The sequence below is a fragment of the Calidris pugnax genome, unplaced genomic scaffold, assembly GCF_001431845.1.
Source record: "Calidris pugnax isolate Ruff unplaced genomic scaffold, ASM143184v1 scaffold81, whole genome shotgun sequence".
Lineage (NCBI taxonomy): Eukaryota > Metazoa > Chordata > Aves > Charadriiformes > Scolopacidae > Calidris > Calidris pugnax.
The window spans coordinates 11,737,559-11,762,789 of record NW_015090880.1 but is presented as its reverse complement, the minus strand read 5'-3'; the positions used below and the strand labels follow the sequence as shown (position 1 = coordinate 11,762,789).

General features: G+C 42.3%; 1 protein-coding gene across 12 annotated transcripts in view; it reads left to right on the top strand.

Annotated features, from left to right (window-relative positions):
* Positions 1–25,231, top strand: part of SLC6A6 (solute carrier family 6 (neurotransmitter transporter), member 6) — a 119,300-nt gene that overhangs the window by 60,691 nt on the left and 33,378 nt on the right. For 6 of the 12 annotated variants that reach the window (XM_014946678.1, XM_014946683.1, XM_014946673.1 and 3 more), the window contains 5 exons: positions 3,971–4,006; positions 6,541–6,606; positions 10,984–11,040; positions 23,391–23,630; positions 24,192–24,326. In XM_014946678.1, coding sequence (XP_014802164.1) covers positions 6,552–6,606; positions 10,984–11,040; positions 23,391–23,630; positions 24,192–24,326 — 487 coding nt within the window. In that variant the 5' untranslated portion in view covers positions 3,971–4,006; positions 6,541–6,551. Of the gene's footprint in view, positions 1–45; positions 124–3,970; positions 4,007–6,540; positions 6,607–10,983; positions 11,041–23,390; positions 23,631–24,191; positions 24,327–25,231 lie in introns of those variants that run through there. The other 6 variants (XM_014946685.1, XM_014946684.1, XM_014946677.1 and 3 more) reach the window with 5 other exon arrangements.

The window sequence follows — 25,231 nt, the reverse complement described above, 5'->3', positions numbered from 1 at the left end:
TTTTAAATTCTGTCACCTTCCCGCCCCTCCCCGCTGTATATTTTTTTCTGGCTGCCGTGGGCTAACCTCCAGTGAAGAGGCTGCTACAGGCAATGCTACATCTGATGCTAATGGGCCTACCAGGTGGGTCATACCGCTGCCTGGTTCTTCCCTTTCTTCTCTCCACCTCCCCCCTCCCACCCCTCCTCGTTTTCCTTTTATTTTGTTCATCCTTGGCGTGTTGAAATCAAAGTTGTGATTGAGGCTCGAAAGAAAAAGGCAGGGACTGCGCGGGGCAGGTTAACCGAGCTCAGCTTGGTGCGAGGGGGTGATAATTCTGGGTTCGTCTCGGGGTAACTTGGATCCAAAATTCAGCCCTCTCTGGCTTTCAGATAATGAATGCCCATCTCTGCCTGATATTGTAACAGGCGGCATGTGGGAGGACTCGCAAGGTTTCCATATAAGAACATGGGAGAATTTATTTCACACAGGCGAAGAAATGTGCCGAGTATGTGTTATTTATGAAAAGGAAGGCAAGCTGCCTTTTCCTTAGGCAGCTCCGAGGGTGGCAAAACTTTGTATTTAGAAATTGTAAAAGCTGGTTTCTGCTGTTTAATAAGAGCTGCTTTTAAAGGAAAGCACTGATGAAAAAAAAAAAAAAGTAGTGGGAGAGGATCCAGATAAACATGAAGAAATACAACCCCACACGTATTCCAGCACGCTTTGTGCCAAGGTGTAAAGATGGAGTTTTTTGGTTAGTTCCCATTTTTTTAACCGTATTGGGAAAGGCATTAAGAAAATGTGTTGAGAGGAGCCGGTTACGTTGATAGTGCAATTTTGGTAACTGCAGGGTTTTTTTTTTTTATTGCTTGCATGTCAAAATGTTTCGAGTTTTGGACTTGGAAAAAAAAAAGTGAGGGACATGTCATCGACTGTGTAATCCGGATGACAGTTGCTACTGGTTTAGATTTTATGGCTTTGGGTTTGAGGGTAAATCAGCCCATTAAAAGCTGCTGCTGTGGAATTTGGAGGGGAGAGGCTTTGGTGAAAACCCTGATGGTTTTTGACAGCCGGGTGTTTACCTCTGGGTCTGCATTTGGGCTCATTGGCTGCTTTTTGCCATTGCCCACCGTTGCTTAAGTATTACGGAAAAATTCCCCTGAAGGTTGTTGGTTTTTTTTTTTTTTTTAAATCAAAACGTGTGAGCAGCAGAGGCAGCCAGCGGTGGGACGGTGTCCCTCGCCCGGAGTAAGCGGAGGCTGAAGCCCCAGTGTGGCAGGAGGATGTCTTTGTTGCCCTGCTTCGACTGACACTGGAAACTTTATTTTTGGCACTTTCGGAGATAGCATCTTCGCGTTTCCTCTTCAACTGTCTCTTCTCTGCTTTGCATATTTATTTATTTATTTCCTCCCCCCTCTTTATTTGCCTGCGTCTCACCTTCTCTCTTCCTTGCCCTTCCCACCTCTCCCCCGGTTGGGAGCCTGCACCCACTGGGGGGCGACAGACACCTTTCCCTCCCGCGGGGGGGCCGGGCCGCAGACCCCCAGCCTTCGGACGGGCTGAGGGAGGAGACCCCGCTTCTGGCTGTCATTTATTAACCCGCTTCATTTACTGTGCCGTGTTAGGGTTATTTTCGGTCATACTTGGCAAAAAGCAGGAGATTGCAGATGGCACTGTGATAGCTGGAGGTAGCGAGAAGGTGGTTGCATGCCTGGGGGTGCTAGATCAAAATCCTGGGGGGGGTTTGTTGGTTTGCTTAGGGATGTTGGTCTAGAATCCAGTAGAAATTTGGAATCCTTCAAATGCTACCAATTTTTATTTTACTTTGCTGTAACCCGGAGCAAAATTTGGCATATTGTTCTTTGTTGGTAGTCCCTAATTTGTAGCTTTCGGGTGGGTTTCCTGGATGTTTCTTAAATGTCAGAGGTGAAATGGGGGAGATTGTGGCAGGAGGCTTCAGTCCACGTGAAATGCCATATGAAAAGAGGTGCAACATTGTCATGGAAAATTAGGGAGTCAGTTTAGATTGGCTTACTCTTGCTGTACCTCCTGTGCCTGAGCGCAGTTCTGTTTGTAAAGCCTGGGGGAGGATCTTGTCTTACAGCTAATCATTGCAGATATTTCAATGAGTTTTCCTTAAATCGATACTCTGCCTAACCAAGACGGAGCCACATCTTAGCGGCTTCTAGCCGAGACCTGCGGGCTGAGTGTTTCCAAAGAGACTCTTGGGCACAAGCCTCCCCTCAGGCTGCCATGTTTCCCCCTCAGTGACGCTCCCAGAATTTTCATCAATGCACTTTAAGACTCCCCAGCAAACCCTGATTACTTTAATTTTACCCCATCTAGGTTTTTGAATGCCCCATAGTTTTTGCCCCAACGGGCAACGGGACAACACTGCTCCAATGCCCCTATGGCAACGTTGCCAGTTCCACCAGTAAGGGCAGTCTCTACAGTGGTGCCTTGCCCAGGCTTTTAATCATGCTGGAAAATGGCTCTGAAAAGATTATGCTGATTTGTTTCTTTTAAATTTAACCATATTACAACACATAAAAATGGATGGGAAAGCCATGGTAGTTAAAGCCTTTTTCAAGTAATGCTTATTTGATTGGTCATACTAATAAATTGTAGATCATTTAAGAAGTGCAGCTTTGAATAGATTACCCAGTAGGATTAGTGCCTTCGACTTCTTCTCATCACTAACTTAATTTACGTGACCAGAATGAATCAGGGTTATGTTTTTTAAAGTAATCCTGAGTCCAGTCCTCTAGTGCTCTATGCACAGAACTCACGTATTCGAATGCCACTCTGGGGGACTGCTTGCAGGATGGGGTCCTTGGCATTTGGAAGAAAAGCATGAAGATGAAAATGTGGTCATTTACTATTTGTTGAATTTCTTCCATACATGTGTATTTACTTGAATCCTCAGCTGTTGCAGTGCCATGGATTTAATTGATTTGTGCTAGCTGAGTATCATCCCAAAGCATGTTAATCTAGGCAACACTCTTTAAATTGCTTACAGGGTAGCTTATATTGATGTAAGATAATGTGGTAGAAATTAACTGAAACTGCCACTCTTTGTTGTACTTTTTTGCCCCAAAACTGCCATTGGAAGGGCTACTATGCAGCCACTCTGTGACTCTGAATTTGTGGCTGGTATCCTACAGCATCTTCTGTATTTATATCAGTTTCTCTCTTCTTTTTTTTCCCCCACTGTGTCCAGATTTACACCAGCAAATAGTGCCGACACTAAACTCTGCTCCAAGAGCATCCGTCAAACCCAGCAGCTGGGTTGGTGGAAGGGGAGCTTGAATCAAATCCACATCCTGCCAGCGAGCTATGGTGGGGGGCAGCGGGGTGGGTGTCAGGGGGCCTCAGGAGAGTGGCTGTTAAAAACCATGGGCTGTCGGGAAGGCTCGTGCATTTTAGCAGTTACTGGGTTTCCTGTTGTGGTTCTCTGTCGCCCAGAATGGTCACAGCCTTGAAGAACGCCTTCGCTGCTGTGGTTGCCCAAGCTGGGTTTGAACGCAGTGGGTGCTTGGGCGCTGGCATGGAAAAACAATTACACTGTGCCAAAACACAGCAGGAGTGCCCTGCTTTGGGGTGTGGGTAGGAGACAACCCCTACGTCAAGCCACGGGGTTATCAGTGAGCTGGAATGTAGTTAGAAGTTCTTCCTTTTTTACTTCAGATCACATGGCATTTGCATTTTATTTCACTGCTGCAGTGCAACTTCCTTGGTCTGGAGACAGATACAGTCACATTTTCTGCCATGTTTTACATAGGATGAAACAAGTGAGAAATGCTCTCCTGTTTTGGCATTGGTACTATGTTCAGTGTCGTGATGTTCTTCAAATATAAGTTCATACTCATGAAATGCAGAAAACACTATATATGATAACATTGAATCATGTTAGACTTATCTTGTGAGACCCATTTTTTTTCCTTTAAAATATTTTTTTGCCTTTTCTTTTTCTCTTTTCTTTTCCAAACAGGAAGCGAAAATCCATTCAAGAGAGACTCTTCTTCATGTAAGTGTTATTTATGCTTGTTTATGAAATTACAAAAGGGTTATAAATCTCATTAAAACGTTCAAATACTGAACATTTACCATCTGTTTCTAGAAACCAAGTATAGAGCATGTAAAAATAGGCTGTAGTTATACAGTAATAATGCTCAGCAACTGTTATCTAAAATCTATCTGTGCAGTTCTTCTGTGCATATCACTGCAGAATTTAGAAACCGTTGCAAAGCACTTTGCAGACATTTAAGCAGGATGCCCGTAAAGTTGGTTTGTAAATCCCGGAGGGGTAGTGTTAAAGTAGTTTGCCCGAAGCAGAGGAGCCCTGTAAATGAGAGCTCGTTTTAGCACCCCAGAGTCCCTGATTTCCCAAACCCTGTGACAAGAGTCAGCCTCTCTGCCTTGGATCCTACAGAATCCAAGTTCTGCCTATAGAGCCTGTTTGCGTGCATGTGTACTAGTGTGTGCATGTATATGTGTGGGTAAGAGAGAGTGTGTATATGCGTATTTGGCCTTAAATAGCCTATAGGTATTTTAGGCCTTTTCTACAACCTCTGGTGATACCCATTAAAATAAGAGTCAGTGCCACCAGCCATTGGTGAATACTGTTGCATATGTTTTGTGAAAGCATTTGGCCCCAGACTGACTGGTCGGTCTGGGTGAGCCCAGTACAGTATTCTTCATGGGACCAAGAAAGCTGCATGTCATAAAAATATAACAGGTTTTTCCCACACCATCTATCGACCTGGTTTGCTTGCAGATCTCAGATTTGAAAACTCCTTTGAGTAGCATAGGAAGCTCTGCTCCGGTATTCCTTCCTAGTAAATAAATCTGATTAAATGTTTTAAGTGTCTGCATAGATGAAGACTCTCATTGCCTTAAAAGCAAAATTAGCTTAGCAAGGAAAACAACTGCATTGTTCCCAATGCAGGGCCTGCTTTGCATAACTTCCCAAGCATGTACTGCGTCCAGTAGCATGGCAAGCCCAGGAGCCCTCACCTCAGGCTGATTTCCCATAAGTCAACCTTTTTTTTTTTTGAAAATAACATATATCTCGGAATTGCAGCACTCCATCATGCTTGCGTAGCAACTGCTGGTTAATATGTAGCAAAACGCCGTGTGGTAACAAATGTTTTTTTGCTATTGTTGAGCTGGAATGTTAGTTCAGCTTCTAGATAAAAGTGGCTTGCGCAAGGCGCCCCGGTAGACCATGATTTCTGTGGCTTGTACGGTAGTTCTGTAGGCAACCCGTGTTCTGCTCTTCCTCTCCCCTCTGCTTCCCTTCATCTTCCACCGGAGCGAGGGGTGGGCTTAGGTGAGGGCAGGGGACTGGCAGCCCTTTGCATCCTGCAGGGCACCAGCGTGGGGTTGATACTAAGCCCGTTGCTAGTCAAGCATCTGTTGAAAACACTCTTTATTCCGGTTGTGTTGCTAGCAGAAACCTTGTAAGACGCTTTATTTAATAGCTTTAAACCACAAGTGTTCTTTGGCTGGTTTTACGGATATCATAAGACAGTCTTTTTAAAAAGAAAAAAGAAAAAGGCAGTAGTAAGTGAAGGATACCCCACAAAGGATTAAAGAATGCTCCTTCCCTGCAGCTGGAATCCTAGCTGAGGCTGGTTTAAGAGTTTGTATCTTTGAGAAGGTACATCAAAATTTTTAAAAGATAACAGAGGAGGAAAAAAAATCTAGAAGGCTTTTGGTTATGACCATTTGTAACATTTGTAGCTCATTATTATTTCATTCTGGCATAGGAAATTCAAACCTCTTTGAAAGCCTGTCAAGCACATGCTTCCCAGAAATTTTAAATGGGAAATAGTGCAACAAAGCCACCTTTAAGGGTGGAAGCTCCCAAAGAGAGAAGAACCCAGACAGATGAACCCTGCAGCAGTGACTGTACTGTATGGTATAAGATGCAGAATAAGCATGCAGTGCAGATCTGAAGAGTTCTGTCTGGATATTTCAGTGTCACAAACAAGTAATTGGGAGCTTCCTAAGTCCAATACATACACTTCGAAATGAACGAGTAATGAGAAGTTTGTGGTCCAGAGGCCATTTGCGGTGCAGCCTTCCATCACCTGCTGTGGCTTTTCAACAGCTAACGGCAAGCTTTGAGCATCAGAGCCTCTTTCTTCTGGTTCTGTGCATGAAATATTATGACTTTGACTCTATAATTCTATTTGTGCCTGTCTGTGCGTTGGCTCCCCTTGGCTTCTTCAACTGTGTGAGTTTCCAAAAGAGAGTTAAACTCCAGGGACAGGAATAGGGAGGCTGTAGCAAAATGGCAGGGTGGTGAAGCATCCAGGACAGGGACTTCTCCCAGGCCCTGGTCAGAGGGGGTTGTTTCCTGTGGCGGTGAATATTCGGTGGGGATTAACCCTTCAGGACTGTGACTTGGACCGGTCACTGTGACAGGAGGTGACCACTTTGAGAGGTCTTTTTGTGACAGTAACCAGCCATTTGTAGTTGTAATGATAAGAAAGGGACCATCTTATTATAGTCACTTTGCGACAAATACTACCACAATTCATTACTTTCCATCAGTGCCTCATCCTATGGAGGAATCACCACTGCCCATCTACATTGAGGAGGGGACAGAAGTCCCGATTGGTGAGTGCAGTTGGGATGGGATATGTTTAAGGGGGGGTATAACGGTACTTGGGTTTTATATTCCTCACGTTTGTGTATACCCATTTGTCATTGAAAATTGTAAGGCCTGTTGCAAATGTTTGGGGATTTTTATTTTATTTTTCTTAATGCAGGTGTATTTTAGAGCTCCTGAGGATTGTTAAAAACTGCTAGTGTTGACTTTCAGCTCATTATAAATCAAAGTACATAATTTATGCAGTGACATTGAAGGCTTCTGTGCAGGATCTCTTAACACAAGGCTGGGGAAGACCATGAGTATCACAAGAGGTAGTTCCCACTTCAGCCTTTGACCTCGGTGTTGAGATACTAAGAATAATCTGCTGGCTGGGTCAGCAGTTTTTGTCTACCTGACAGTGTCCTGCCTGGCACCCAGCAGACTCGTGTCACACACACCACTGAGTAGCCAGAAGAGAGTTAGAGAGGTTTGCCGTTATCCGCGGTGCACGTCGGAGTGCTGCACCACCATTTCTCAGCTCTGGTATGGATGCATTGTCACTATGTGCATATACAGGTTTGGGTGTTGGGTTATTTTTTTTTTAAATAGAGGAGCAGTCTTTCAGGTAAACCCTAAAGGAAGAGACCAAAAGATCAATAAGTTGGACTGTGGTGTGATCTCTTTGGGCTGTAGAAAGCTTTGACTGCAGCATTTCTCAGAGCCCCTTCCTTATTCTGTGTGTTCTCAGTTGCATATAGTAAGTGTGCCTTGGCTACCACCTTGGGAATCTGCCCTGTTGAGCAGATGTGTCTCTTCAAATAGCTTTTTCTTATTATATATCCTGATTTTTTCCATTCCTAAATTCAAGCAATTGCTTCTTGTCCTACTATCTTTTGAGCTAGATTAATTACCCTCCTCTACACAGAGTACCTTGAAGGTATTTATAGCTGGATCTCAGCCCAGGAGTCTTCTAATTTATAGACCGTATTAATTTAGCTCTCTTACTCTCTCCTTAGATCATTTTTACTGTACTTATTTGTATTTCCTTTAATTTTTCTATCTCCTTTCTAAGTTGTGGAGACTTGAACAGCTCATACTATATCTGCTGTGGTTGTTTTGACATATCGTTATGCTTTAGATTTCCATATCATCCCTTCATATATACACATCCAGAAATAGCTTAGCCTTTGACCCTTCTGCATCACTTGGTAGCATCACACAGAGAAACTCTATTACTTGGCTGATCTTGCCCGTAATCACCTTTAGGTCTTTCTTTGATTCATGGCTTTGCAGCTAGCTGCTCCTTGGGCAATGTCACTGCTCTCCTGAGATGTAGGGCACTTCCTAGCCCTAAATCCCCATCCCATTGCATGCCACTTACTTATTTTACCCAGGAATGAATTATGCCTATATATTTATTTTAATGCTCCGGGATTTTATCATTTATGTAGAAGTTGTTGCTGTTTTATTATATAAAGAGCAAATAAATACTTACAATTTTATGTTTTGATATCTGCTACAACTGTCTTCTGCACGTTACTCCAAAATCCTTTCCGAGCTCCATCGTTCTTGTTTGTATACCTTCCCTAACTTTTCCTTCCTCTACTTATAAGAGTTCATAATGTAAAAACTGTCATGTTTAGCCTTCTCCTTGTCTTCATTTTGTACCTTTTCTCATTACACGAGTACTATATAGTTACTGTATCTCTCCTGTGCATGGCATGATGTGGTCTTTCCTGCAGCAGATCATCTTTTCCTCACCTCTTCTGGGGTTGTAGCCAGCTGAACGTCTGCTCGACATCAGTCCCCTCTTGTAGAGCCGTTAAGGCTGAGTTCTGTCATGGCCCCTGGTATTTCATCTTGTCTTTCCTGTTGCACTGAGGAAACCTGCACTGCTGGGATGGTGGCACCTGCAACAAGAAAAATACAGTAGGGCTGATGAATTGCAAAACTGACCAAACAAACAAAAAAACCCAAAACACAACATGACTATAAATGAAAAGCTTTTTAGAGGTTCGGTGCTGCCATGAAGCAGGATTGTTGGATCAGGCTCTGAAATTCAGCAGCAGTAGCTGCAAAATGGCCAAATTGGGTTGTGGAGGGCATTGCATTTACTTATTTTAAATAACTATCTGGACTTCAATACAGCAAGTTGTTGTTGAGGGGGAATGAGTGGATAAGGTAAATGATGCAGAGATGAGAGCAAACCACAAGCTCCAAGTTTGGTATTTGAATGCCTGACATGGGTCAGGGCTTTTATAATAGTTGGATGCAGTATAAATCACTAAGCTAAGAAGCCAGCTGCAAAATTCTGATCTGGGTCTCAGTTTTGGTCCTACTTTCCATTGAGTTTACCAGCATGATCCAGATCCAGGGTGCCTGTTTGCACCTGTATAGACCAGAATAGGAGTAAAAAGTCCTCTCTGAGTTTAGGTTGGAGACGAATAACACACAGTGCAGTTGTTAAAACAATTCAGCACAACCATCATTTACTTTTAAAAGGTTGTTTGGAGAACTTAGATTATTTCCTCATCTAAAACACATTTTGGATAGTATATGGAGCGCATACTGTTCTGGCCCCAGCCTGACTGGTGATGATAGATTGCTTTGTAGCTTCTGTATTTATTTAAAAAAATAGAGAAATCAGTTCTTTCAGAGTCTAAATTTAACAACACTAATTATTTCAAGCAATTTAAAAAGGAACATAAATTTCACTTGTTTATTACAGCTGATTCATGAAAACAGCAGCTACAAATAATACCCTATAATGAAAAGCTAGCTAACACTGTCATGAATTAACCAACAAGAGAAGGAGGGATCTGGACAAAGGCAGCTTTTCCTTCTCTGGAGGGAGAGTCTTTGCATTGAGGAGAAGGTAGTTATTACCTAATCACCGGTTTTATCTCCTTGGGTGATAGAGGAATACGACTTTTGATTGGAAGAAGGTCTCAGCTCTACTTAATTTTTATGTACTTCTGCACTTTGAGTATATTCCTAGAGGAAGGTAGGTAAGCAAGTACAACAAACATGTTAATAAAGATATTTCTGGGGAGATGGACAATTTTTTTGTGAGCGCCAGCAAAGGATCTACAGAATAACTGTAAAAGAGCGCAGGTCAGACCCTGGCAGTCTTGGTTCAGGCATAATTTCAACTTTCTTCCACACAATTAAACAGTTCAGGAGATTCAAGGTGAGGAAATAGGCAGAGCAGGTCATTATTTACCATTGCTGTTCATGCCAAGGTCATGGCCATGTTCCCCGATCACCATTTGGAACCTGTTGTGTTAAGCACTGAGGAAAACATCTGAGGCCACACAGTCCAAACTTACATTTTATAAAGCAAAATCCCAGGAGCAAAATATTTGTATTGGCAATCATAGTATTTGGCCCATACAAAACACCGCTGAGGGAATAATTGCCTCTTTGGGGATCAGGGAGCAGTAGAGCTGTAGGCTGAGATGTTTGTTTATGTTTTTCCTTCCAAGTCACATCTTGAGATGTTAGTGTTGTTTAATACCTGTGAAATTAGCTGCAAGACATACAAATTCAGGATCTAATTCTCAACTAACTGATTTATTCCAGCGTAGCTTTGTGGATTCTAGTAGCATTGCTATTGCTTTATCATTGTGTAAACGGCATCAAAGTCAAACCCCCTTTTTCAGGAATGAGTCCATTTCAGGAATGACCTTGAAACCCGTGGCGCTTCTGCTGTAGCTCCGAGTCCCTGTGTGGGCAAAATCCCACTGGTCCATTTCTGTCTTGCTGATCCACTTTTGCTAATGAATAGTACTGGCTTCAGTGGACTTGTGTCAAATGCATACAAGCATTAGGTAGACCTTGCCTATATAGGACCTCTTGCCCTGTTATGTCATCTCGGTATGATGGAAAACTCGATTAGCACTCTGAAGCCGTATTCTCTTGGTGGTCATGGTGTACCCCTGGCTCATTTGAGTAATCTTGATTACAGGAGAAGAATTTTCTTGTAGTTGCACACAGTGTCTTCTGCCACTGCTTGATCCCTGCTTTTAAGACATCTCTGATGTCTTTATTAATGATAAAAAATGGATTTCCAGTCTACTGTGGCCCATGGGCAGACTCAGTGAAAGACAGTTGCTTTGTTATTTTTTTTATCTCCTTTGGTAAGAGAATTAGAGCTATTTTTTAAGCAGGGTAACTGTAGGAAGGGTACCTTTCCCAGGCAGGGGGAGCATTCAGCATCTTACGGAGATCTGGCTCTGTGTCTCTCAAGGAGGTTGCCTTCCCTCATAAGAAAAGAGAACCATTTCTGACGTACACACTTCAGGGTTTGCTCTTTCATGGGGTGCTGGCACACAGAAAGCTTGATTTTTGCCAGGTACCGAGTGCCTTCTGCAAGGTATTGAGTGCCCTCCTATCCTTTGCAGCCAAAAAGGAGTTGATTGCTCTTGGCATCAGGCAAATCTGGACCCAGAAGACCACAGGTAGTATTTACCAATTATTTGTGTGCTTTCGCATGCCAGAGGCTGTCTGAATTGATTTCCCCAGCATACAAGAGATTTCAGGCGTTAATGATACTTGCCTGCCACTAAAAACATTATTTTATTTTTTAAAAAAATAATAATAATACAATAATAAGCATGATATTCATTGCATTGCCGTGGGGAAATTAAAAACCCCCAAAATTAACTACAGTTCAAGTAACTATTAGTTCTTTAGAGCTATTGCAAATGTGTGAGTGATATACCCTGAATGAGCACCATATGCCAATTTATTGTGGCACAGTGAGTCACAGGACACATTGTGGAAAGCAGTAATTGCTTGGCATGCATTGTAACAATCAAAAGGGTTTTTTGTTTGGTTTTCTTAAAGGAATATGTTTTTACTCTGACAATGAAATGACTATTGTCTGATATGCTGCCACCAGGGACTGTTGCTTACTTTGTACTTAACCTGGAGCTTACCCATTTGTCACTCACTGCACACACCCTCTGTATCTTTTTCTTTCCAACTGCTTGTATTGTAGGCATGCACAATATGAAGATTGAGCTTTCCACTTGGTATTGTCTTGTCATTTTGTGCTAATCCTCCTCTCCCTTTTCCTCCTCATCTTCATTCTTTGTCTGATAGTGAAATTCATATTGTTCATAAGGAAAAAATGTTCACCCTGAGAGGACTGAAGCAGTGGGATGGGTGGCACAGAGATTGACCAGATAAGACCAGCAGCAACCCAGTCTGATGTTGGCCCTTCTTTGAGCAAGAGGCTGGGCTATGTGACCTCCAGAAGTCCCTTCTAAACTAAATTATTTTATGGTTCTGATTCAGCCATGGTGCTGTACGTGTCATTAACTCCTCACTCCCTGTTGGAGTCACTCTCATTCATACCAGCATAGAACAGGAGTGACCTCCTGAAGGTCAATGAAGTTACACTGGTTTGACTCATGTAGGCTAAAATCAAGATGTAAATGGTAACCTCAGATGAGATAGTAGGTGAAATTTGGGTATCACTGAAATTAATTAGAATTTTTACCAGGATTTCACTTGAGATCCCTTCAAATCTTCATTAAGTGCCAATTGAAGTTATCAGTTGAAGAGTTTGATGCATAATTATATCAGGACGATAAGTATTTAAAAAGTAAAGATCACCCTTTTTTCCCTTCTGGTTACCAATCCCATTCTCCAGCAGCCGTGAAGAGAGCTTTGGGGTATTTAGGATTTAGCGAGTCACCAACTGCCCTGGCTCTGCCGTTACGTGCTGGTTTCCTCATGCGGCTGTAACCACGTGAGGGAGTTAACGCCGCACAGAGCATCTGCTCCTCAGCTAAACGCCTTCCCAGCCCTGCAGCTGTCTGCCAAAGAGCTTCGGACGTGCAGAGGGGCGTCTGCGAGCTCTACAGGGTAGCAAATTTTCATGGGTTGGCCCATACGCGGCAGCCAAAAACCGCCCTTTGTTGGAATAACCTTATTTTAATTGTGCTGAAAGAAAGCAAAACCAGACTCAGATTCACCATATCAGTCTCGGGAATTTTCTATGATGATCTAGCTATTATAGGAAGGAAAAAAAAAAGGAACTCCCAATTGGTAGGAAGAAGAATTACAGGAATTGTTCTATGGGCTTGCTCTGTCAAGTCTGCCAAGATAAGGTGATGCTTCTCTATATTCTCCTTTATCAGCAAGAAGTATATTGCTTATGCAAACACCTCATTTCCCATCAGGGTCTGTCAAAAGTAAAGTTTACAAATGGGTCTACCGTAGCAGATTGAGGAAAGACTAAATATGAGCAACCAAAACCCATTTTTTTTCTCATGTTATACAAGACAGGATTCTAAAATCAAGATTTAACAGGGTAGACTTGCTTTCATATACTTTTTGTAGTGATTGCTGCCCTCCCTCTTTTGTAACCACATCAATTCTCTCTCCTCAATCAGATCCTTCCTAAATGATTCAGAGGGTTGCTCTTTCAAGGGAATATGGTAGCAAAGATACTGTTGCTTAGTAGGGTTGAAAGTCCCTTCTCCTCCACTCTTCCTGCAGTACACAAGCCATAAATTACAAGTCAAATTTAGTAGGATATTAGTCACGTGGCAAATTTAAAGTGACATATCTGACTTGGAGTCACCTAGCTTTCTACTTCAGCAAAACTGCCAAAAGATCATGCAGTTCTTGTATGCATGTCACCTCCTTACAAAAATCCAGACAAGTAAGGAAGTTCTCTCTCTTTCTACCATTAGTTTACATATGGAGTGTTTTTATGGCTATCTCAGCTGTTTGTCACGTACCCGTCATTTATGGTGGAACTGCAAACAGTTTCCCACCTGTCTGTACTTAGCTTTTGCACAGGAAAAAAAAAATCCATGAAAAACAGTTATAGTCATGATGAAAACAGCTTTGGATATTAAAGGTTAATGTGCCACGTCAGTGTCTAGTGTAAGCATGTTCACTTAGATGAAATTGCACTAAGAAAGAATTTGTCCTCAACTGTTCAGCTTTATGAACTACATCTCAGAACTGGTCAACAGGAGTAGGTTAAGTTTACAGTAGTCAAGCTAGGGCTATAAAAGCAACCTGCAATGAAAACCATCAGCTGGTGTTTGTTTGAAAAGATAAGAGATGGAGAAAAATACTCAGGCTGTTGATAGATTGTCATGCTGTATTGGGATGCTCACCTGCAAAAGCCAATGGAAAAGCAAGTACCTGTAGCCTGCGGGATTGACACTGGTATAAAGGCAGGGCTGCAGGTACTTGTTTCTAGTATTGGAGTCAGCCTTGCTCTTAGGAAATTCCCTTCGGAGGCAGCAGTTCCAGGGTGAATTCAGTGGGGCTTTTGTCCAAGTAGTGTGTGGGATCAGGGCTTTGTTTGTGCTTGGTGTGTGCTCTGCACTTTGCAGACCATGGTATGCAGAAGTGGTTTATACGTTAGTTTCCTTGGAGAAGTGAAGTATTTGTTCTGGCGCTATTTGGTTTTCATATCTCTGGACATAAAAATGAGTGTGGCTTTCTGTATAGGAAAGCTGATGTCAGAGATCCGTGGTAAAAGTGAACTGAAAATACACCTCTGATCGGGAATCAGCCTGAATCATGTGACATTTAAAAGCATATAGATTTAGTGGTCAATACCAAAGGTTTTACTTCCAACTCGGACCTTCGAAACAGATAAGTAGTGATTGAATAATGCCAATTGAGAGGCCTGTAGGACATAGCGGTATTCCTTCTGAAATGCCCCTCCAGGAGCAGGGTGAGTGGCTCCAGCCGGCCCTGGAAGCTCAGAGGACAGAGCTGCAGCAGGAGACTGAGCCAAGGCTGTTCTGGGTTTAAACAAAACAGGCCAGTGTCCAGCCGTGCAAGCCAGCACCTGGCACCAGCTGCATGAAAGCAAATAAATACCATAGTGTCTACACAGCTTCGCTTTTTTGTGTGTATGTGTGAAAGTCTACATTTCACCGACCTGTTTTGCAAAGTTGCGCTCTCTGTGAGCTTGTTCATCAACTTTGCCACTTCTTCTTTTAGCATCTTCTCTGCAGAACCCACTGCGCTTTATTTTGCTCTGCCGCATCAGTAGTTTCGATTTCATTTCCTGTGTGAAACTTCATATGCTTAAAGTTTCTGTTCCTTTTTTTTCTTCTTGAAGGAAAGAAAACAACAACAGTAAATTGAACCTCAGGGTGCTTAGGAAATCTCTGATGGCTGACGGCCTGCGGGCAGTGGTGCTTGGCCAAGCACCATAGTTCCCCAAGTACCGTGGGGCAACATTGAGGGTCGTTCTTCCACCTCAGCTCCACATCTTAAAAATCTAAACTCATTTCCATCACTGATTCATATTTTCACCGATAGTTACTGGCAGCACGAAGGAGAAGTCAAGACTGAAATCAAAAGTAGCTCACCCTTACCATTAAGTTTTCGAGCTCATGGCTCTGGCCTCAGGGCTTTGTAACCTTCTCAGAGTTTATAGCCCTGTAATGAGGCTAACCCTGCTGATCGCGTGCGTGTAATAGCTGTTTTCCTGGTACAAGCTGCCTGGCCGTTTTCCACCCACGGTGCAGTGTTGCACAACTCTTCCTTCCATTAATGTATTCTAGAAAAAAAAAAAGCTCAGGTGTTAATGCAGATGGGGCACGGGAACAAAGAAGAAGAAAGAGGATTGTTCTCCTCCACCAATTGTGCTGGGATCTAGATTTGTGGGAATAAGGTGCTGTATGACATGTTTAAACAGCTGCCACAGGTGGGATAGAAATCTCTCCTCAGTTATTGTTTAAATTAAGATGAATGGATAGAAGCAATAAAAACACAACTCCAGCTTTGTGTTGAGGTGGCCAAGGCAGGTATGGCAACAGCCTGGTTACAAAGCTGATCAAAGTCATTAGTGGGTATGGAAAACTCCACTTGTTTTTCTAGAAACATATGATCTTACACATATAGCTCTTTTTTACCTAGTTGCAAAACATGCTGAAAGAGCACAGTAATCTTCAATTTAGAGAAAGCCCTGAACACTAGCATTGGTAAACTCAGTAAATTTAAGGCTACATTTAGAATTAGTTGAAAAAATAGGTGAGGGGGGAATGATTTATCCACAAGAAAAAGTTGCTTTGAAATAATGAATTCATACCTTTTATTGCACATTTGCTTCACTAAATGGTTACTTTATTATTTCTCTTCCCTGCACTGGGCACTGCTCAGTTACCGTAGCAGAGATTGCTGTCTGACACTAACATGCATTATAAGTGCCTTGCAGATCCATCACGTTGAATCAATATGTTATTAATCACATGCAAAAAATTCAATAGGCAGAGTGCACACCACTGACTATTCAAGTTCATAAGCTTCGTGGGATTTAAAGTTTTTGCTTTTTTTTGGTAGCAGGAAAAGGGGTATCCCTCAGATTTTGGTGTGGTTTATTTGCGGCAGCAGAACTAGTTTAATTGATGCTTAAACGTAGTAGAGCATCAGCAGACCTTCAGAATCAAAAATAAAATATGAACATGCTTGTTCCTTTAGTCAAAAGTGGTACAGCTGCAGGGTACAAGGTGGTTGAAGATGTGCACAGCTTGTTGAATCTTCTTTCACAATGCCCATCTCGCTTGGAAAGCCATCACCTTGCCACACCACTTGGATACACTCTTGCATTTCGTTAAGGGCCCTCTCTTAAAGACAAGGGCCTCAAGAGGTAGTGTCACCCAGTGAATTAATATTTTTTCACAGTAGGAGAGCTGCTAGAGCGGAGGGAGTATGCAGGGAAGGCAGCAGGGAACTGGTGCTTCTTTCAAGCCTATTGACAGTCAGAAGACTGTTAGCTGGCACACCCGGAGGCATTAAATTAGGTCAGCAGTTGGCTTCACGTGAACAAAACCAAGTGTTAACTGGATGTTTTCCCACACGTAATTACCAGTACGGTGTACCAGGGATGAGCAGTTTCCCTGCGTTCTCCCTGCCTCTGCTGGCGCTTGCTTTCAATGCTCCCCTTCCCTGTGGTCTCCTCCTCCTTGGGCTTTTCTTGTTTGAGGAGGGGACAGAGCAGGAGGACCACAGCTCTCTGGTGCAGGACCCTTTGTTTCTTACTGGGATTCAGGAGGCACTTTGCCCACAGGGGATTTCAGCAGGATGGAGTCGTAACCGGTGTGACGCAGTGTGCCAGTTCTCTGCTTCATTGCATCCCGTGTTCTGCCTCTGAGGCTGGGAAGCATCACCTTCACTTCACCCCCTGTGTTTAGGGTTAAGGTCATGTTCCCTCTGAAACCCATTGGGATATGTGGATATTTGTTCTCCTCCTTTCCACCCCACACAACGGGAAGGGAGTTTTTAATTTCTTCCCATTCTGGGTTTAGTTCTGACAGCTTTGTTCTTTCATATAAATAAGAACAAAATGAGCATCTAGAGTATTATGTGACTGCAGATTTTCTGCTGCTGAAATCTGAGCAAAGATGGACGATTTTATAACAGCTCTGCACTGTGACACAGTACCTATTTGAAGCATTTCATGAGCATGAATGGAAACACCAGCAAGAAAAACGTATGTGGGGGAAAAAAAAAGATACCTTTTGTCCAGGCCACAACTGATGAAAAAGAAATTGCATTAAGCCCTGGGCTTTTCTTTCAGAATAGACTTCAGCTTTATAAAGGAGTGCGTTTTGCTCCTAGAAAATTTTTAGTAGCAGATTTTCCAGTAAATCTTAGAAGACTGGAAAAAAGTGTCATAGTGAAAGAAAGGGAAACAATGAAGAAGTGAGAAAAGAGATGTTGAAAGTTGGAAGGAAAACTGAGAAAGAAAAAAGGACAAATGGATAATGTTTAAATAAATATCCATAGCCAGGGAAAAGTAATCAGAAAAAAGAGGAGTCTATTAAAGACGAAGAGAATAGTGAAATGTAGTTCAGGGAATTTTTAGAGGCATTTTTAAGAAGAGAGGCAATGTTTGCAATAAAGGGAGTGGTATTATTTTCCAGAAAATGTAGGTATCTTGTTCAATGAAGCAGAAAGAACTTGGAGATGAGTTAAGGATGATAAATGGAGTCAGGTGCTCTTTGGATACTGGTGTGGCCTTAAGGGCTGCCAAAGATAAAGGCTTTTTTCTTCTGCAGATCAGAAAGACTTGCACTGAAGCCATAAGTTTGATCAAGGGGCTGTTTCTTTTAATCATGTATTGATTGGCTTAACCACACTGCTCCAGGAGGGAGGGAAAGCTGTCAACATCAAGAATTACAGCTTTCAAAGTTCCAAGTAATCCTAGGAAATGAGCCAAACATAATAAATGCAGTTTTATTCGGGACCTGATCCTACTACTATTGAAATCAATAGCAGCTTTTCCATTGCTCTCAATGAGAGTGGAAGCTGCTTATTTGAAGAGCAGCTCTGATCCAGCAATCAGGGCAGCTAATTTTGAAATATTCATGAGTATGAATATAAAATAATTATTAAAAAAAGAACCAATCCACAAATAGTTTGACAGAGATAGAAAAGCTATTTTTTAAGGGAGGTTGACTTTGATTTCCAAGATATAAAAAAAATGGCAGAAAAATAAGAGAGGTGGCAATATATAAAGAAACAATGAGCTTCCACAGGGTTAGAAAAATTAATTATAATGTGATAAACAGATGTCTTTCAAAAGCCATTGAGACAGCAGAGGAGGAGAAAGAACTGAGAAGCTCAATACATACAGTCTGCACAGGCTGAACTTAGTAGAAAAGGGTCCTTGAAAGCAAAAGCAGTGGTGGTACACATCACACTGCAAAAATAGTCCATAAAATCAGCAGTGCAGCCATACAGTCATTCCTCAGGCAGCATTCCCATCAAGGTCAGAGACACTCTGAGTATGTACTTTGCTTTTATGTTTCTAAAGGAAGAAGGAGCTAGAAAACAAATGTCCATTTGCAATTCTAGTCACCAATTGAGTATGTTGAATCCCTATTCAAAGTTTATATGTGTTGACCAAAAAAGAAGTAGCTCCTTTGCTGTGGTTTCTGATCCTTAGACAAGACAGGACATGCATTTTTTTTTTAGCATGCATAAATATTTATAGATAAATATCTGTGTGTACAGGCAGACCTTGATTTTTTTTTTTTTGTTTCTGTCAGCATTTGGAAAACCATTATTTTGAAGACTTGATTTTTAAAGATTATTAAGTGAGGTAGCATCCATGATGAATTTGTCCTCAGGGCTCCTCCTGGAAAGTGTTAACCAGCATTGGTCACCCGTCTCTGGCTATAAGAAGCTTGGAGCGGATCATTACTGTAATCCCAAAGCAGAAATTGAACAGTGTATTTTCAGATGTGTAATCCGTGGGTTGTCTGTCAAAAAAAGTCAGTGGTTCAGCAGTAATGTGAGTTGTGTGAGTTCTGACAACCCACAGCTCCTGTCTGCCCTGGTGGCCTTCCACCATCTGCATCTCTCATCGTCTGATCCCTCTGCCCAGTGCCTCCACCTTCCCCTAGTCCTCATGTTATGAAGGATTACATTTCAATGCCAGTATTTTTTAAAGGGTATGGGTTATTTGAGGTGCAGGCTGTACGTGCAAAGATATGATAGCTGTAGCACAGTAGATGGCCCAAGACGGGTTGGCCGCGAAAGCTCTCTGCTTCTGGCTAAGCTTTTGGTATTTTCAGCTGTGCGCCAAAGACACGGGGGGCATCAGGACAGCTTGGGTTATCAAAGAGGTATTCCACAAAGGGAGATCTGTGCACCAGGCACAAGGGACAGAGGTGCCATTCTGCTGCAGAAGGAGAGGAACCCTTGAGGTGCTCCTGGCCCTACCAGGCCTCGGACGCTTGAGAAGCACAAAGCGCCCCTGTTTGCTCCCTTGTTCTATTTTTCCACATTCTGCCATCAAATCGATTTGACAATTGATAACTTCACCCTCAGTTAATCAGGGTTTGTACCAGTGTATGTGAGAGCAGATCCTGGGCCTGGCCCAGTCTGGGTCCTTTGTCCCTGTGCTTTTGGATCAGGCTCTAGCTGTTTGGCTGGACTCGGCCTAGTAGGACACTGTAAATGGCAGGCTTGACTGCTGCTTTTTATTTATCCATATTACGTTCATCAAATGAAGCCAGAGCTTCCTGGGACCACCCGAAGCTTCCTGGAGGGGGTACTATCACAGAGAGATGTGCCTCTGGAAGGCAGACGTGTGTCTCTGGGAGGCAGACATATGCCACAGACTTGGATCACTCCTTTTGGACTTTGTGGTTATAAGAGCATTTTCGTACAATATATTTCCTTGGGGGAATCAGATGGACTTAGATCTCGGATACCATCCCCACTAAGTGATACAGTAAAAATAACCTATTATTCTCTGGTTCTGACCTGGGCGGTGACAACATATTGTTTCAGCATCTCTGTCAGACGATTTCCCTTAAGAGCCATTTTAACCTCACCCAGTGGGACATAACTAAAGGAAATGAAACTCCAACCCCATTAAGGAAAAAGACAATGCCTTTCACTAAACAAACTTGATTTTTCTTGGCTTTTCTTCGCCAAGGAGAATCGCCCGTACCCCCCACCCTTGCAGCCTTTGTAGACAGTTCCTGTAATTGGGAATGGCTGGGTGGACACCAATGGTTGGCAGCAAAGGGGGATAAATCCGACATCCCTTGAACGTGACACGGGCTGGGACCGCAGTCCCAGGTGGCCGCTTAGCGTCAATTTCTATGGTATTGGTAAACGGTACGTGCCTGCCAGCCACAGCTGCTGGCCCTCAAAAGACAATTGGGATTTTAGCAAGACTAGATAAGAGATATGCCGTAAAACTGGGCTGTTACTAATTTTGTACAGGCGTTGGATAGGTACTGTATTGTGCCCCACCAGTGAAAGCTGGTGACTTGCAACAGAGTCGTGGTGGTCCATCCCCTGGCACCCATACGGTGAAACAGCCACCCCAAAAGCAAGCGTGACCTTGAGGATTTGTCATTTGTGGGCTAAGGGAAAGATTATGATCCATCTTCACTTGCCAGCTAAGGCTGAAACAAAATTTACGCTCAGTAATTAGGTTTTCAAGGGCAGCCATTAATTTGGGGTGTCTTAAGACAAATTAGAAATTCCTTTTTAAAATGCAGTCCCACGCAGTTACCAAGTAGGAGTCTGAAAAGGCACTGTTTCACACTTCGCGTGCGGATAATTAGGACAAACCACAGGGTGATCCCCTTGTCTCAGGGAGAGTTAAGGTTTACAGAACACAATCAATTGGTCAGGCTTGCAAATTCTGGGTAGAACTGAGTAACACCTGGGTCAACGTAAATCCGCAGGCAAGAAGATTAGAGCTGGCAGGAAAATAAAGAACTCTGTGTTGCAAGATAAAAGTAGATTGCAAAAAATTGCAATCCTGGAAGATTTTTTCATTTCAGACGTGGCTAATGTCTGTAGGAACCCTCTCTTTTTTTAAAACATAAATGTTCCTCGCATGCCCAGTGTACTGTTTCGGGATATTTCCAGTATCAGTCCCCATGGGGAGCAGTTAAGCTCTTATTTCAAACCTTAATCCTGCAAGGATCTATAAATGTATGTATCTCGGTGCCCTGTTAAGCAGGTTTATGGCTGTCCCAGCAGTTCAACAAAAAATTGTCAGAAAAAAAGAGTCTACCCTAAACACTAGGTGTGGGTTGCTCTCTCTTTTGCACCCTTTCTTCCTCTGTTGATGAGCATTTCAGTAACCCCTGTGAAGAACAGCTTTCATGAGAGACAGTCCAAATGCCCTCCATTCCTCAGCCCAGAATAGCCTGTTGCCTGATGGTTATGACATTCTCATGCAAGATGAAAGATAGGGGTTCAAGCAGCACATATAGCAAAAGAAAGTGAAATTAGGCTGTCTCCATGCCCAGTTGCTGTTGCAGTGAGAGCAGGACAAAGCCACATTGTAGGCTGTTGCACCTACTTATTTCTTTTCCTCCCACCAGAGAGGAAATGGGATTGATGTGGGGTGATACCTGTTCAGGGCTTGGAATGAGATGCTTATGTCCCAGGGAGGTTAAGGCTACTGTGAATCCCTCTTGGAGGCACCTCCATTAATCTCCATGCATGATACTAGGAACACAAGTTAACTATTGTGAATTAATTCCCTGAAGCAACTAGATGCCTAAAGGCCGTTATAGAGCCATTTTTATTCAGTCACTATGCTACTTTATCTCATAACATGTCTCTAACAGTAACCAATAGGAGATATTTTAGAGGAATATGTGTTCTGCCCGCATCCCCCTACAGTGACTGGAGATGATCCATCACCCTGTGATTAACTTTATCCTTCTATGAGCTCTCTCTGCTGTTGACAAAAAGGTATTGCAGTTGCCCGTATCACCTCTGCAGTCAGCAGTGGCCTTTTTTAAACAACAGTACAAACTCATAATGATTAGCATTGTGAAGATTAAAGTCCCTTTTTAGATCATGGCATGATAGGCAACTGCTGTCGCAATGACTGTATTGTAAAGGCCACTTATATGTCAGTGGGATGAATATCAAGCTGCTGTGGTTTGCAAAAATGTTAGCCTTCTGAAACTTTCCGTAGTGGATGGAAAGATTTACGGGTATAGTGATGCATATCTATCTCAAAATCATGTTCGGATTAAAAACTTCCTGCAGAGCTAATGTCAACTCAGGTTTCAGGTCACTGCCACAAGCTAAATCAGGTTAGAGATCAAAACCAGCAAGCAGGTACGAGGGAGACTTGCAGCTATCAAACGGGATAATCTGTAGCATGATTTTTTTATGACTGTGCACCCATAATGACATGTACAAGCAGGGAATGGTTGTGGTCTGGAATAAACTTGCTGGTTTGCCCAGTTCTGGTGAAAATTTCACGTGCTTTTCAGTATCAAAACACTATGCAAAAATAACTGGTCAGATCCAGCTAAAGTCACTTGAGTTATGTGGGGAATGAATTGGCCTCATATGCCTGAGATCTGAGTTAACATAAAAGCTACAAGTTATTCCTCGGTTGTTTTCATCAAGAAATCCAGAATAAAAAGACATTTGTTAGAGTAATTCTTTCTGTTATTGTTTTTATACAATCTTTGATTTTTGAACATCATAAATTATGTATATAAATTATAAAACCAGCTATGATTTAATATGCTTTGAGTTTTGCATCAGGTGACTCATGCCACTGACTTTTTAATTAACTAAGAAGACATCATTCTTGGCAAACTACTCGATTGCATAGGTGCATATAAGACAGTAATTGAATATCAAGGTTTATTTTTGTCCCTTTATTGATGTCAAGGGAGAACAGTGCAGTTATGAAAATGGAATATACTGAAAAGATTCCTTCGGTTCCTGCAGGTTGATTAGAACAAATGACTTTCCATTCCAGTTTTTATGAATGTATAGTTTTCTGAAAGCTTTATAATGCTTCAGGGAAAGGAAATTGCAGGCAATAAATGATACAGGATGAATCAAGTTATTGGGAAATAGAGGAATGTTTTTTATCTGAAAAGGTGAGATTTACAATCCTGCTGTATTTCTCTTAAGTGTTTGAGAAGGAATCAGATGCAGTGATTTGTACCTTTTTATGGGCATGAAAACAGTGTGAGACACTTGCTCAGTAACACCATTTGCTGATGCAGCGTGCAGTCTTTATACACCCTTGGTCTGCAGCCAGCAGGTAGGCAGTGGTGTCAAACCTTTGTCCCCTACGGTGGCCATTGGCCACTGCATTGGCCATAAAGAGTGACCACAGAGTCTGGGGGAGGTTTGTGTCTCCCGGTCAGTGAAGGCAGCAGATCTATTTTCAAATCTCAGCTTGATAAACAGCACTGTTTTTTATGGAACTGAGTTTGGCTAGACCATTCTTGCAGTGTTAGAGAGCACTACTAGTAAAGACTGTTTAATAAAGCCAGGGTATTTTTTTCTTTTTTCTATGTAGAAAGCAAAAATATGGCAACAAAGGAAAAGCTTCAGTGCTTGAAAGATTTCCACAAGGACATCCTCAAACCTTCTCCTGGCAAGAGCCCGGGGACACGGCCGGAGGATGAGGCAGAAGGAAAGCCGCCCCAGCGGGAGAAGTGGGCGAGCAAGATTGACTTTCTGCTGTCCGTGGCTGGTGGATTTATTGGTTTAGGCAACGTCTGGCGGTTTCCGTATCTCTGCTACAAAAATGGCGGAGGTGAGTATTCCTTTATTTCCTTCTCACGAATCAGTCTGTCTGCCTCATGCTTACTGTTTTTCAGTGCCTTCATCCACTTTTTAAAAAGAATAATGATACATCTGTTTTCTGCCTTCTTCACCAGTCTTCAGGAGAGATTGTTCTGTTACTTAATAGTTTTTGTTAAAACTTAATTATGGAAAACAACAGCAATTTAAAATTGTACACTACTGAACCTTTTCTGCTCTTTTACTTCTACTACAATACTCTATTTGTATAGACCAGTAGAATTTCAGACTGGTGGATTTTAGAATAAGGGCATTCTGAGCCACGTGAAACTGTTACGTGCCTAACCCCATTGTTATTGCAGATTTTCACTTTAAAAAGGTAAGAAAATGCCCTTTCCAGCTTCATATACCTGTTCCACTTGCAGAGTTTGAATATGAACAAAAATGCCCCAGAATAAGATTATTGTATCGAGTATGTTTCTTTGTTTATATATGTCTGTTAACACTTTTCAGACTATCTTGTGTAAAGTCACTCACTTAATCTCAATTTTGTACTATTATATTTTCTCAACAGGTGCATTTCTTATACCTTATTTCATTTTCCTGTTTGGGGGAGGTCTTCCCGTGTTTTTCCTGGAGGTGGTGCTAGGACAGTATACCTCTGAAGGTGGAATTACATGCTGGGAAAAGATCTGCCCTATATTCACTGGTTAGTACATCTTGTTGTGCTTTACTGCTTAAAGACACCTCTGTAAACTATGTGCAGCAACACTGTTCTCCTCATGTCCATTAATTCAGCTATTTGCTCTAGTAATTGAGGGTATGATATTGGTTTCCTGGAAAGGTAGAAGTCAGAGAGTCTGAAGGACAAAGTAAGGTATTGATTTTGATGCTATCATCTTGTTAACTGGCAGAACTGCCGATAAGCAAGCAAGAAATTGCATATTATGCCTTTAAAAATGCAATTAGACATTTTATTCACATGTATTGGAGAAAGGGTTGTTTGGGAAGGGTAGAGCCTTTTACTTAGCCTTAGTGAAAGCATCTTCAGAATATTATTCTGGTCTGGAAATCAAACTCCCTCTGCTATGTGAAAGCTTATCATTGATGTCATCCCTCTGTTACTGACACAGCCAAAACCTGGGCAGCATTTTGTGGTAGGGTTCAGGAACGGGACTTTCATCATTACTGAGCAGGTCCTGACAAACAGGTCTGATGTTGTTCAAGGGCTTTTGCCAGCAAATGAAGACTCACTCACTGCTCACAGGAACTATAAAAATGCTGCTATAGACGTTAACTAGAATTAAAAATGAAAGACAGGCTAGAAAAATCACTTAGGGTGCCTGTCTTATGTATAGATCACCCTTTACAGCTGGACAGCACAGGAAGAATCATTTGGAATAAGGACTTCACACTGACGTGTCCCAAGCTCTGCCACCATCACTGTTCCAGGCATCTCTCTCCCCTTATGTCACCCCAGACAGAAGTGAAGGCTTTCTCCGTGGCTCACACTCCCACCTAATATTCAAAATGCTGCTGAAGTTGATGTAATTGCACTGCTTTAGCTCCATTTTATTCCTCCTCCTCACACTTTTATGAAGCCTTTTTAGATCG